This window comes from Mixophyes fleayi, chromosome 4 (genome assembly GCF_038048845.1).
Source record: "Mixophyes fleayi isolate aMixFle1 chromosome 4, aMixFle1.hap1, whole genome shotgun sequence".
Lineage (NCBI taxonomy): Eukaryota > Metazoa > Chordata > Amphibia > Anura > Limnodynastidae > Mixophyes > Mixophyes fleayi.
Genome location: NC_134405.1, coordinates 110213599 through 110227321, shown reverse-complemented (window position 1 = coordinate 110227321; position 13723 = coordinate 110213599). Strand labels below are relative to the sequence as shown.

The 13723-nt window shown below is 42.6% G+C and overlaps 1 protein-coding gene across 2 annotated transcripts in view; it reads left to right on the top strand.

Moving 5' to 3' along the window:
* Positions 1 to 13723, top strand: part of LOC142151904 (tropomodulin-2-like) — a 61120-nt gene that overhangs the window by 36747 nt on the left and 10650 nt on the right. For both annotated transcript variants that reach the window (XM_075207994.1, XM_075207995.1), the window contains exons 4-6: positions 3521 to 3643; positions 4710 to 4784; positions 7287 to 7417. In XM_075207994.1, coding sequence (XP_075064095.1) covers positions 3521 to 3643; positions 4710 to 4784; positions 7287 to 7417 — 329 coding nt within the window. The remainder of the gene's footprint in view (positions 1 to 3520; positions 3644 to 4709; positions 4785 to 7286; positions 7418 to 13723) is intronic.

The window sequence follows — 13723 nt, the reverse complement described above, 5'->3', positions numbered from 1 at the left end:
AACATGCCCCTGGTCTTCGCCAGGGACCCCCGCAAGGGAGTTTAGAGTTAGCTACAGAGACACGCAGGTCGCGGCCCTCCAAGTTAGCCACCAGTGAAGTAATAGGTGAAATAGTGTAGTCAAGCAATCTGGGGTCAGACCGTGCTGGTAGCGAGGTACAATAGGATCAGGCAGAAGAGTAGTCAGGAAGCCGAAGTTCAAACCAGGAAAGCAGTAAACACCAAAGGGAGATCCACAAGGAAGGTCAGGGAAAGCCAAGTTAGAAGCCAATGAGTCAGTATGGATGCTGGGAAGCACAAGAAAATGCTGGAGCAGAAGAGACATAAAGACCTTGATACTGTGGCACCAGGAGGGCGCCAGAGTCTTCCTTAAATAGATGCAGCAGTGAACTCATTGGTGGCAGTGGATGGCCAGCGAGCAGCTGACCGACAAACAGCGTCCCGTTGCCTAACAACGGAGCTGCGCGCTACCGCGCATGCGTCCGGCTGCCCGAAGTGGAAGGACGTCATCTACACGCCAGGCAGACAGGGAATCAGGCGTCCGTCCCTGGCACTGAGTGAATGTGCGGGGACGGCGCCTGACAAAGCAGCAATATGTACACAGGCCATGTTTCACTGGGAACATAACGTAACTTAAAAAGTACTGCTGTGGTTTCTATTTATTTAAGCAGTTAGTTACTACTCTTCCTTCTTAATAATAATTCTTTGGTTGGGGGAAACCCTCCTTGGGACACCCGCCTGTCTTTCTGTTTAGCAAGTTCCCGACAGTCACATGTAGATGAGACCTCTGTGGGTCACCTTTGGCGCTGCCCAGTTCTCTTCGTATCAGGGGAGATCTGACACAGGGGTTCCAACTGAAAGTTTTAGGTGATTTATATGTAAGTGGCGGGTCCCTACTAAAACCAGCGAGTGGTGGGGTTACCAGGTACCCTATTAAAGTACTATTACTTGTAGGGGTGGAGGAGCAGAAATGGGGTTTCCACTTTTGTGTAACACATTTAAAGAAGTGTGCACCTGTCTAATATAAGATGATTTCCCATGTACAGTTTTCATACAATAATGCTCCCGTCTCTCCCACTTTATTTTTTCTTAATTTTTAACTCTAAAGGGTAGATTCAATTGGCCGCGATTTTTCTGAGAACATCGCAGTTGCGCTTTATTTCCATTTACATGGTGAAAAGTAAAGCTTACTTTTCATAGCACCTCTATGGGGCACGAGCAAAAGTGACCAGTACTGTCACTAAAAAATGGCCACATAGTGTCTTGCGGCCGTTCCAGGAAACTATGCGGAAATTATTTTTTACAATTCAATCTGCCCCTAAATTCTTATTTTCCAAAATTCAGAATCTTGGATTATCGAGATTAGTGGAAATAGAGTTTTATGCTTAATTTTATTGCATTTACCACCCAAAAGGATACAATGGGGATGATGAAGATGATGATGAATGGGTAGCAGTGTAATTTTATTCCATTCATGTTACAGTTTTCAGTATGCATTAAAGTCATTGAATATCTTCACATTGTATTGTAGCTGCTCCTGTTTGTGAAGAGTTGACTTTAACCCAAGTAGCTGTTGTTGCAGAACCATCCCTAATTGTTGCCTCTCCTCTATTCATTCATTCATATGAACCTATTGAAAGCATCTGCAGTTAATCTTATTTAGCAAAAAATATACTTTATTTACAATTAGAATGTATTTTCTATAAATGTTCAGCATAATATATTGGAACAATTTACAGTGTCCAACAAACCTCATTGTGCAGCCAGTTTTAATTTATATAGCTGCATATTGCGTCTTAAACTGAGATAAAACAAAGAGACTACTGGCCAAATTATGATGGAAATAGTGGAATGTTTTCTTGTTTTTGCCAAATAATTATTCACACATGGGTGTAGCCTTTGCAACTCATTGTTTTTAGAATAACTGTGGCTTTCTAAGGGGTGTTTCTGATATGATGTGAATCAGAATGGTTGGAGATTCATTTAGTAAAACAAATATATATATTTTTAATTTATTTGCTGTCAGACATTTGTTTCCATAATCCAATTTTCACTAGATCAGCGATGGGCATCCAAATATATTTCAAGTGCCACAGGCACAACCATCTAACTTTCAAAAGGGCTGCACATTGCCCTTAATTTCAAGAATGGAAAAATAGACCCAAAATTACCTCTGCACTCATCCAAAAATGCCCCCACACGCCCCTCACTTGCTCCAAAATTCCACCACTCAGACCTCCCACTTGTTCCAAAACAGCCACAATTACCCCCAGACCCATACTTGAAACAAAATGCCCCCACTTATACTCAGACCTCCACTTGCCATAAAATGCTCCCACATGCTCTCAGACCACCACAGCTCTCAGATCTCACATGTACTCCAAAATATCACCATGTCACTTAGACCTTCTTACATGTCACTCAGACATACACACTTGCCCCTCACATGCCGTTCAGTTGTCCCCAGATGCCCTTCATATGTCACTCGGACCTAGTTCCATACCAGTCACAACTCCACACATGTCAACAAATACTTACCTTCACAGCCAGAGCTCGCAGAAAAAGGAAGGAGAGCACTTGAATACATTGGACTCTCCTTCTCCTCTGATTGGATGTGCTGTATGAGGAGGTCACGTGACATGGAAGCTGGCCGCTCCTGTTCTCCGTTTTAGAACTTTAGAACAAAGCAGAGAATAAGTAAGATCTGCAGCACAGAACTGGGGCTCCAAGTCAAGGCCTGTTGCCCACCACTGCATTAGATAGATCAGAGCTGAAGTCCATTGCTATGAGATATTGTACATTTGCAATTTTGCAATCTGTTAGTAAATAACACCCATTAAATAGTCAAGGACAATAAATTATTCAAATTAAAACATGAATAAGAAAACCATGTTTCTTGTCAATTTCTCAAAGCCTCAAAGCTATAGTCTCCATTTTTCGAGACCCCACAAGGTTACTGTTGCTGTGGAGATTTTTCCTTATATAGTATATTGGTGTCTACGGACACCCGGCACGCAGCACTTAAAATTTAGGTAAACCTGTGTTAGATCATGGCATTTTTACACTTTAATTGTTATTGGCTTTTTGTGTCATAAATAAATAATCATTTATATTCTGTGATTCAATTTTCTCTCTCCTTCAGTCATGTTTTTACTATAGACAAATAAAGATGCTGTTCGCTTCAGCTGTCATAATCACATACTCAAACTGGATTCTAGGAAATAGTTGACGTATTATTCCTATCTTCTCAAAACACTAATAAACTAAAATAAGAATTATTTTCACTAGAGTAGTTGACATGTTTGTATAGTCATTAAAACCATATTTTTAATGGCCAGCTGCATTTGTTATTGTAGTACATCTTACTTATATAGAAAAAAGAAAGGTTTTCATTGTGCTCATCAATAATTTATCTAGCTCATATTGCACTGTAAACTATATTTGTATGATTCCGATAAATGTTCAGAACTTTACATATTCTCTCTAGTAACTTGCCTCTTCTTTCTTATACATTCACGTAGGTAAGGTGTTTGTTCCCAAGCACATACCCATGGACCGCCAGCCAGAAGAGAGGGTGACCTTGGAGCCAGAACTGGAAGAAGCTCTTGCAAGTGCCACGGACACTGAGCTGTGTGACCTCGCTTGTAAGTAGCAATGCCTATAGCCTAGCAGCTATAGTCCAAGGATTAGTTATTTTTTACTTAAAGAGAAATATATTTGCTGCCCATAAAAGCAATGAGTTCAGGGATTAATTACAGTGGTACACAGGTGAGATGCACTCACCCTCCATTTACACAGTGTTTCCTGGCAATCGCTTGATATAATACTACTGTGAATCTCCTAATAAGATAGAGGAACACATGCCTAATTAAATACCACGATTAAGTAACTATATCCTTCCTGACTATAAAGCTGAAGCTACACAATAACCCAAACAGAGATAGTGTTTATGTAAAACAACAATCTCTCATCCATTATTAAGGCAAAAATAAGAACCTGCACTCTGTGCTCTTCATAAATAAACCAAATGTACTTTTTATTTTACAAGATGATAAAAGTATAAAAGAGCTGTCACCCGTTGCAATCAGCAACACTATCCTTGACCAGCCTACTGCAAGCTGGAGGAATGAATGGAGTATTCTGTTTTCTGGAAAAAGGATTGTGAGGCTCGCCATAGTCAAGTCCTCATTCCAAATTTGGAACTAAGCACCAAGTTGAATGGACATGTGAATTTTTATAATCGCCCAGATCTTCTACCTTCTTTCATGTTTAAAGAGGGTGGATACTTCTGGTCAAATGACATTTCAACAGCAGCTGGGGTTGTGCCTAACCATATAGGGCATACATAAGTGGATGTGAGCTGATCATGTGATACTCAGTCTTCTGCACACCTTGAGACACTGTTAGTGTGTGGTGCCTCCTGAGAGTGGAGAGTAGGCATGCACCTAGATGTACGATGGGTGGAAGAGTGCATTCTGATCTGCATGTCCAGTGAAGCTGATGAATCTGCATATTACTTATTATTAAGTAAGCAAAAATATACCGGTAATTATATTATCAGTTTGGGTCTATAAACATAAGATAATTCAAGATAATTAAACACATAAGATAATTCCGTTAAAATATATGTAAACCTATAAAAGCAGATTGAATTATTTGTACATAATTTCACTTTGGTGGTAATTCTGAATTTGTGACTTGGTATTTCAGCTGTCCTTGGAGTGCAGCATTTTGTCAGCAGACCACAGGGAAATGAAGATGGACATGATGGAGTAGATCTTAGAAGTAAGAATCTATAATATACAGACACTGTAGCAGATTACAAGGTGCCTGCTATTATCAGACATTTGAGCCTGAGCAAGGCTTTGTGTAGTCTTCTTCATGAACGTGGTTAGATTGCGGTGATCATGGCTGAATGCTCATAACACTCCCCGATCCACCTTGAAGGATAATAGTCTTCCCCTTGTTTGGGAGAATAGGCAACTATAGATTAAACCCATGACTGAAATATCTTTAATAATGGTAAATTCCTGAATCTTTCAAATATTCACTATACTATTTTAGAAGAAAATTTTTATTTAATTGAAAGGACTAGTTCAAAAGTGATTGGAGGCTGGACTTTGAGGTGATGTTTCCATTTTTACATACTGCAGCTCTTAAGATATTTCCACCTCTCCACACACCTAGGTGCAATTCTAGTTTACGGCCCAATGTTCATGAAGTACAGGTACCTAGTGAATGGATAGGCTGCATTTTCATGAATATGTAACCACGTATAATTGATTTAATTTTTTAGAAATATTGTGCGATTCAGTATAATAGACTACTAAATTTCTTTGTATGCAAAGTTCACATTTCCCATATAATTCACTGTCTAACTGTTAATGTTCCAAATAAAATATAATGATATAGCTTTAAAAAGCATTCTCATGAATATTCACTTCTCACTCCCACCTACAAGACTTCTCCCGTGCTGCTCCCCACTTATGGAATTCCCTCAGCCTTCAAATCTTTAGACGCTCCTTGAAAAACCTTCACTGTTTAAGAGCCGCCTTATTCCTAATAACACTATTCATACTAATGCACCCTCACAACTCTCCCAATCTCCACTCTGAACCACAGTCGCCCCTCTTGTTAGCTGTGCCCTCTACCACTTAGAAAGTAAGCTCTCTAATGAGCAAGGTCCTTCATACCCTTTGTTTTCATGTCTACATTTATTTTGTCTACTTTGTATGTCCCTGTTTTATGTATGTACTGTTTTCCCACAGTACGGTGCTGCGGAGCACTGTGGTGCCTTACAAATCTACGATAATAATAATAATATTGATTCAGCTCACAAAATGGCTGTTTCCAGTGTGTCTATGGGACAGGTGCATTTTAAGATGCAAATTGCTGTAGGTTATTAGGTTGATTAGAACTCCTTGCATGTCCCTCAGACCTCACCACGTGTTCCTTAAACCTCACCACGTGTCCCTCAGACCTCACCACGTGCCCCTTATACATCACCACGTGCCCCTTAGACCTCACCACGTGCCCCTTATACATCACCACGTGCCCCTCAGACTTCACCACGTTCCCCTCAGTCCTCACCACGTTCCCTTCAGACCTCACCACGTTCCTCTCAGACCTCACCACATGCCCCTCAGACATCACCACGCTCCCCTCAGACTTCACCTTAGTTCCCTCAGACCTCACTACGTTCCCCTCAGACCTCGCTGTGTTCCCCTCAGACCTTGCCACGTTCCCCTCAGGCCTCACCACGTTCCCCTTAGATTTCACCATAGTCCCCTCAGACCTCACTACGTGCCTCTCAGGTCTCGCCATGTGCCTTTCAGACCTCACCACGTTCCCCTCAGACCTCACCACATTCCCCTCAGGCCTCGCCACGTTCCCCTCAGGCCTCGCCACGTTCCCCTCAGGCCTCGCCACATTCCACATTTCCCCCAGACTTCACCACGTTCCCCTCAGTCCTCACCACGTTCCCCTCAGACCTCACCATGTTCCTCTCAGACCTCACTACGTGCCCCTCAGACATCACCACGCTCCCCTCAGACTTCACCTTAGTCCCCTCAGACCTCACTACATTCCCCTCAGACCTCGCTGTGTTCCCCTCAGACCTTGCCACGTTCCCCTCAAGCCTCACCACGTTCCCCTTAGACTTCACCATAGTCCCCTCAGACCTCACCACGTGCCTCTCAGGTCTCGCTACGTACGTGCCTTTCAGACCTCATCACGTTCCCCTCAGACCTCACCACATTCCCCTCAGGCCTCACCACGTTCCCCTCAGGCCTCGCCACATTCCCCTCAGGCCTCGCCACGTTCCCCTCAGGCCTCACCACGTTCCCCTCAGGCCTCGCCACATTCCCCTCAGGCCTCGCCACATTCCTCTCAGGCCTCGCCATGTTACCCTCAGACCTCGCCATGTTACCCTCAGACCTCATCACGTTCCCCTCAGACCTCACCATATGCCCGCTTACACCTATCCATATTCCACTTACATGTCCTTTTGACCTCTTCACATCCCCCTCAGACCACCCCACACTTTTCTGCCCAGCTGAAACCGTAGAGGAAAGAGGGAGAAAATGTGGTCCAGAATGCACTGCACTAAAACCTCCCCCTCTTCTGACTGGTTGTGCTGTGTGACCTCCCTGCAGTGTCTTCTTGCAGGGAATAACTTAGATTGGAAGCAGAAGGCTGGGGGCTGCAGATGAAGGCTCGCCTGGTGCCCAATACTGCTTTAGAGTCACCTGCATGATGTGATTGTAGTAAAAAGATATTTTTTTATAGATGTTGTCAAAGCTGAAAAGGTGAAACCCTCATTTGAAGATCCTCCAAATCCCACAAATGTGGAAGAGAGCTTACAGAGGATAAAAGCCAATGATCCTTTCCTTCTTGATGTCAACTTGAACAACATTAAGGTAATTATTTGGAAAAACAAATTTCTCTCACTTTTTGTGCATATTTGAATTATTTATGCAAATTAAAGGCAGAGAGCACAATCTACTGAATTGTCAATCACCCGTATCTAAAAATGAAAACAAAAATAGCTATCATTGCATTAATAAAGATTAATTAATATCTTAAATTGTCAATACTCAAAAGGATACAGACAACACACTTTTTTCTTTTATGTCTTTATATACGTTTTTTATTACAAATACAAACTTTATTTTACATTTACCCTAGGGATATGCTATTTACAGCATCCTATAATAAAACTATACTAGACAATAAAGCTTTAAATATACATTCTATGATTCTCCATGCATAAAGAGATAAGTAAAGCAGGGCGACCCTTCAAGTAAGTGTAATAGCCCTCATTTACAGTTGGTAGCAAAGCACAAAAAAGGAGCACATTTGCACCTTGGCAAAATCATGTTGCACTGTGGGGGCAGATTTAAAAAGTGTGGATAGATTTAGAGTTAGGAGGGGGCATGTGCTAGCTCAACTCTAATTTGCTGTGTAAAGATAAAGTTGTACAGAACTGGTGTGCTACATTTAAAAGTAGCCAATGCAAAAAAAATTTTTTTCGCTTCTTGCATGACAACATGGTCTGTCCAAGAGCAGATTTGCTCCTTTTTCTTGCTTTGCTGCTAACTTTAAATGACCAGTATCTGTACTCTGCGATGTCAGAGCCTCACCCTGTATGAGAAATTCATTTGAAAACAAACAGAAGGATAGGTCTGTGCCAGGATCTATTGCCAGTTCTTTAGTAAAATAATATTTCTGTACAAACCATGACGTCTACCAATCCTCCAATGCGTTACCAGGTGTCCACATTCTCCACTTGATATGGATTCCTTGATAGGACCTGACACGGACTGGGCATGCATCATTGAAAATGTATGCAGAAGTGTAATCATTTTATTTGATTGCTTCTAATATTATGTTTAGGCTGCAAGTGTCAGCACCAACATAAAAGCAATGAAATATTGAAGCAACAAGACAATATTATACATTGCTTTGAGTGCAGTACCACTCTGACTGAACATATACATGTGTAGTATGGCATGTAAGCATAAAAACATGCTGCTGAGATCACCACTCCCATAGAGTCTGGAAGGCAGATGTGTGGACAGGGTTCTATAATTATGACTTCATTCTAGAAATGGAAACTGCATGAGCACCAGTCTGGAAGGCAGATGTGTGGACAGGGTTCTATAATTATGACTTCATTCTAGAAATGGAAACTGCATGAGCACCAGCGTGACAAACTCTTTTACAAGAACTAAAACTGTAAATGTGGACGTCTCACTTCAGTGTCCTCATTTTTGAATGAACAGGCAAATTAACAAATGAAAGGTGAATTGGCAGAGTACATAATAATTAATATATTGTCACACACCACTCTCATAACTAGGTGCTGCTGTGTGACTTGCCCTTTAAGGAACTATGTTGGTGCTTGTCTCCTGTTTCAGAGTCTCTACCTTTTCATAGCTGTTTTCTGTTATCCTAATTGGAAACCTCCTTCTGAAGCTTATTGGTTACTGAAGACTATATCAACCTCTTGTGATCAGGGATTCATTACCTGATCTTCGTGTTACTCACACTACCGTGGGTTCTGGCTGTATACCTAACTCCCTGAGTGTCTCCTGGATGCTATTTGGTTGCCGAGATTGCCTGTCATCGCTGATCTCCATTTGGCCCTGCTGAATATCATTTCATGGTTCATCTCTAAGCTGCAACTATTCATTGAACTTTCATCTGCACATAGAACTGTCGTGAGTTGCTTGTTATAAACTGTGCTCATATTGATTGGATTCATTACCGCTTTGCTCGGCTGTTCATTATTCTGTTGAACTACAGTCAAGTTCTGGTCATCTGTGGCTCTAGGTCTGGCACGGCTATTATTATCATACTGCTGTTTGTGAATTTAATTAAGTTCTGTGTGATATCAGCTGCTTTCTGTCAAAGGGAGGAACTTACGTTTCTCTGTGTGTTGGACTTCTATTGTCACGCTGTACTTCTAGCAACATTCTATTGCATGTCTCTAGTTCACCAAGCTCTTGGACTTTATATACATCAGTTGTTCCGCTGACAAGAACTGTTACATTACCTATCACCATCCACTAAAGTGAATCACATTCCATCTGGATCAGCCAAGTCTATTTACTATCCTCATCGGACTTTCAAGCTGTGTCAGTGATTCACCTTTATTGCTGTCTGTGTTACAAGGTTACAAGTGTTCTGGATCATCATCTCAGCGTTGAACTGTATTGCTTGTTTTTCATGTTGTTGCTCATGGTTACCACCTGAAGTACTCATGTGATTGTTTTATTTCCCAACTACCGTGTGCTCAGGACAGCTGAGTTGTACATGCCTTTTATTACTGCTGTTGCACCATTGAACAATATACTAAAGTTGCAACACTACTTTATCGTCTGTGTATTTCTTCATTGTGATTCTCCATCTGAACTTATCCCAGCGTGTTCTGTCTCCACCACCCTCTGCTTTACCATCTAAGTAGAGGTTAGGGATCCACAAATATTCCTAGCCGTGACAGTAAGATCAGGCCATAATGTCTGATCCCCTGGTGGAGCCCTCCGCAAGGGATATGCTACAACATCTGATTGGTCGTGTGGAACGGCAGGATAATACACAGCTTTAAGTATTGCAATGTCTCCAGGCACTTGCTGGTCGTTTGGACTTATTGCCAACTAATCCACCAGAAGTGTCAGCTTCTTCCCTAGATTAAGTCTCGGGACACCAGGCCTCCCCTGTGACTTCATCTACACTTGGGTTACCTGCTCCAGCCAAATTTGATGGGAATCCCAAAATGTGTCGTGGTTTCCTTAATCAGTGTTCGATTCAGTTTGAACTTCAATCACAAAATTTTCCCACTGATAGGTCCAAAGTGGCATATGTGGTTTCTCTGTTGAATGGCCAAGCCCTAGCCTGGGTGTCTCCACTTTGGGAAAGGAATGACCCACTTCTTTCTGATTATGCAGCCTTTCTTTTGATGTTTCGTCGGATCTTTGACGAACCTGGCCGTCTCACCTCTGCCTCAATGGCCATACTTCGTCTTCGTCAAGGGACTCATACAGTGGCTCAATATGTAATTGACTTTCGTATATTATCTTCAGAACTTTAATGGAATAAAGAAGCGTTGATAGCTGCTTTCTGGCAGGGGCTATCAGACCGCATTAAAGATGCATTAGCACCTCATGAACTCCCTACCACGTTGGATGCTATTATCTCTGTCACTCACCGGAGTGTGAGTGCCTCCACTCTGGTACGTGGTTCTCCATTTCTCCCGCTCACACCTGTGTTGAACCGCGGCCGTCTGCCATCCTGTCGCACTGTGCATGCGCAGGTCCCTTTAACAATTACACCTGACCACTAATGTGATTGATTGATCAATCACCCCTCCCTACTTAAGGCACCTGCAGCCTTAGGTAGTGGCCTGATCTTGAAGTCTCACTCCCAGTGAACTTCTATAGGTGTGTGCAGTATCCAAACTGCTTCCAGCTCTACTCCTGTGTGCAGTTTCCAAACTGCTTCCAGCTCTACTCCTGTGTGCAGTTTCCAAACTGCTTCCAGCTCTACTCCTGTGTGCAGTTTCCAAACTGCTTCCAGCTCTACTCGTGTGTACAGTTTCCAAACTGCTTCCAGCTCTACTCGTGCTTCAGCTTCCACGCTGCTCCCTGCTCAACTCAGCGGCGGTTCCCATACCGCTACAACGATTCACTTCTCAGCTGATTCCGGATCTACACAACTGGGTATGCTCTACTGACTATTGACTATTGCTCGCATACCAGTTGTATCCATTGTTGTTTGCTGCACAGGGTACAAGTACCCATATAGACTGTGTTACTGCATTGCTTCATTTAGGACAAGCTTTCATTCAAGCTACGATATCTCCTCACGCTACTACTTAGCGTTATTGTGCATATCTGCTGTGACCAGCTTCTCCTCACTGCAAGGCATCTACTCCATACAGACTATTCATTGTGCATTCCACCTCTGCCTCACAAGACATTGCTCTACTCGCGCTGTTTCCATACAGCCACAGTTTGCTTTTCAACTTCACTCTCCTGCACCTGGACAAGTCCTCATTCCTTCTCACAGCAGTGGTACAACTTGCTGCACGCAGACCACTGACTTCCCTGATACCTACCCGCACCTGGACAAGTCCTCCTATCACAGCGGTGGTACAACTTGCTATACGCAGACCACTGACTCTCCTATTACCTACCTACACCTGGACCAGACTTCTCACCATAGCGGTGGTACAACTTGCTAAACGCAGACCACCGACTACCCTGCTACCTACCTGCACCAGTACTATTCTTCCCATCACAACAGTGGTACAACTTGCTGTACGCAGACCACTGACTCCTCCTCTACCTACCATCACCTATCCACATCCACTCCTCGTGTCTACATTATTTTCAGCCTCCAGTTTACTGCTCCAAGTCGCTGACTTTCCTCTAACCATAGCTGCAAGTCGCTGACTTCCTCAGACTATCTCTACTCTCCTGCTGTTGTGTCCCTCCAATCATTCACCTGCCTGCTTTGAGGTGCGTGCCATAACCCCGCCTCTCTAGCAGAGTTCCATCTGGTGAAACTCGGGTAAGAAACTCCTAGTGCCCGTGACAATCTCCTTATGTAACAAAGTGGATCTGCACTTTAGAGAAAGAACGGAGGAGAGAGGAGTAGGACGTCATGTAACTTTTGAATCTATGTCACATCCTCCTTCACAAGTACCTATGGCTGATGAGCCTATGCAGATTGGAAGATCTCGGTTGACCCCGGAGGAACGTGACCGTAGACGGCGTGAGAAGTTATGTATTTATTGTGGTGACTCTGGCCACTTCTTGAATACCTGCTGTAAGAGGCCGGGAAATGCCAGACCCTGATCTGTTCTGGGGAGGTCAGATTGGGGACAGAGGAAACCTCCTCTTCTATTGCTTGTACCATTCCAGTTTTGTTATTGTATGATTCCAAGAGATATTCTACCCAAGCCTTAATTGACTCTGGTGCTGCAGGGAACTTTATTTCACAAGATTTAGTTACCTTATGGGCCATTCCAATTGTTCTGCTGGAGAACCCTGTAGACATCACAGCTATTGATGGCTCTCGACTTCCTAAGGGTGTAATTCATGCCCATACTAAATTAATTTGCCTCAATATAGGAGCACTACATTTTGAAAGTATTTACTTTTTTATAATGCCATGTACTACGTCACCTGTCATTTTGGGTCTTCCATGGCTTCAAGTTCACTCTCAACTGGATTGGAAGACTTCTGAGATTCTATCGTGGGGTCCACAATGTCATTCTAAATGTTTACACAAAGTGAAACCTCTTTGTTCTTCCAAGGTGAATGTACCATCAGAATCATCTACACTACCTCCTCAGTATCAATCATTTGCTGATGTCTTTGACAAAGTTCGTGCAGAGATTCTTCCTCCTCATCGTTTGTGGGATTGTCCTATAGAGCTACTACCTGACAAAAATCCACCTAGAGGTCGGGTGTATCCTCTCTCCCAACCAGAGATTGAGACCATGTCCGTTTATGTACAAGAGAATTTACAAAGAGGATTCATTAGACCTTCTGTCTCCCCGGCTGGGGCTGGATTCTTTTTTGTAAAAAAAAAAAGACGGTTCTCTTCGTCCTTGCATTGACTATCGTGGCCTTAATTCAGTGACTGTAAAAAATCGGTATCCCATCCCTCTGATTACTGAATTATTTGACCGAATTAAAGGTGCTAACATTTTCACGAAACTAGATTTGAGAGGTGCCTACAATTTAATCCGTATTCGGTCTGGAGATGAGTGGAAAACCGCTTTCAATACTCGTGATGGACATTTTGAATATTTGGTAATGCCATTTGGACTTTGTAATGCCCCAGCCGTTTTTCAAAGTTTCATTAATGAAATATTCCGGGATCTTCTTTACTCCTATGTTGTTGTATATCTAGCCGATATTCTCATTTTTTCTAAGGATCTGTAGACTCATAGGAGACATGTAGTTGAAGTACTAAGTAGACTCCGCAAGAACCATCTTTATTGTAAATTGGAAAAATGTTCATTTGAAGCTACATCTATGCCTTTCCTAGGTTTTTTCGTTTCTGGATCAGGTCTACAGATGGATCCAGAGAAAGTTCAAGCTATCCTGGACTGGCCACTCCCCATGACTCTTAAAGCCATTCAACATTTTGTAGGGTTTGCAAATTACTACAGACAGTTTACTTTGAATTATTCTACTATTATGGCTCCTATT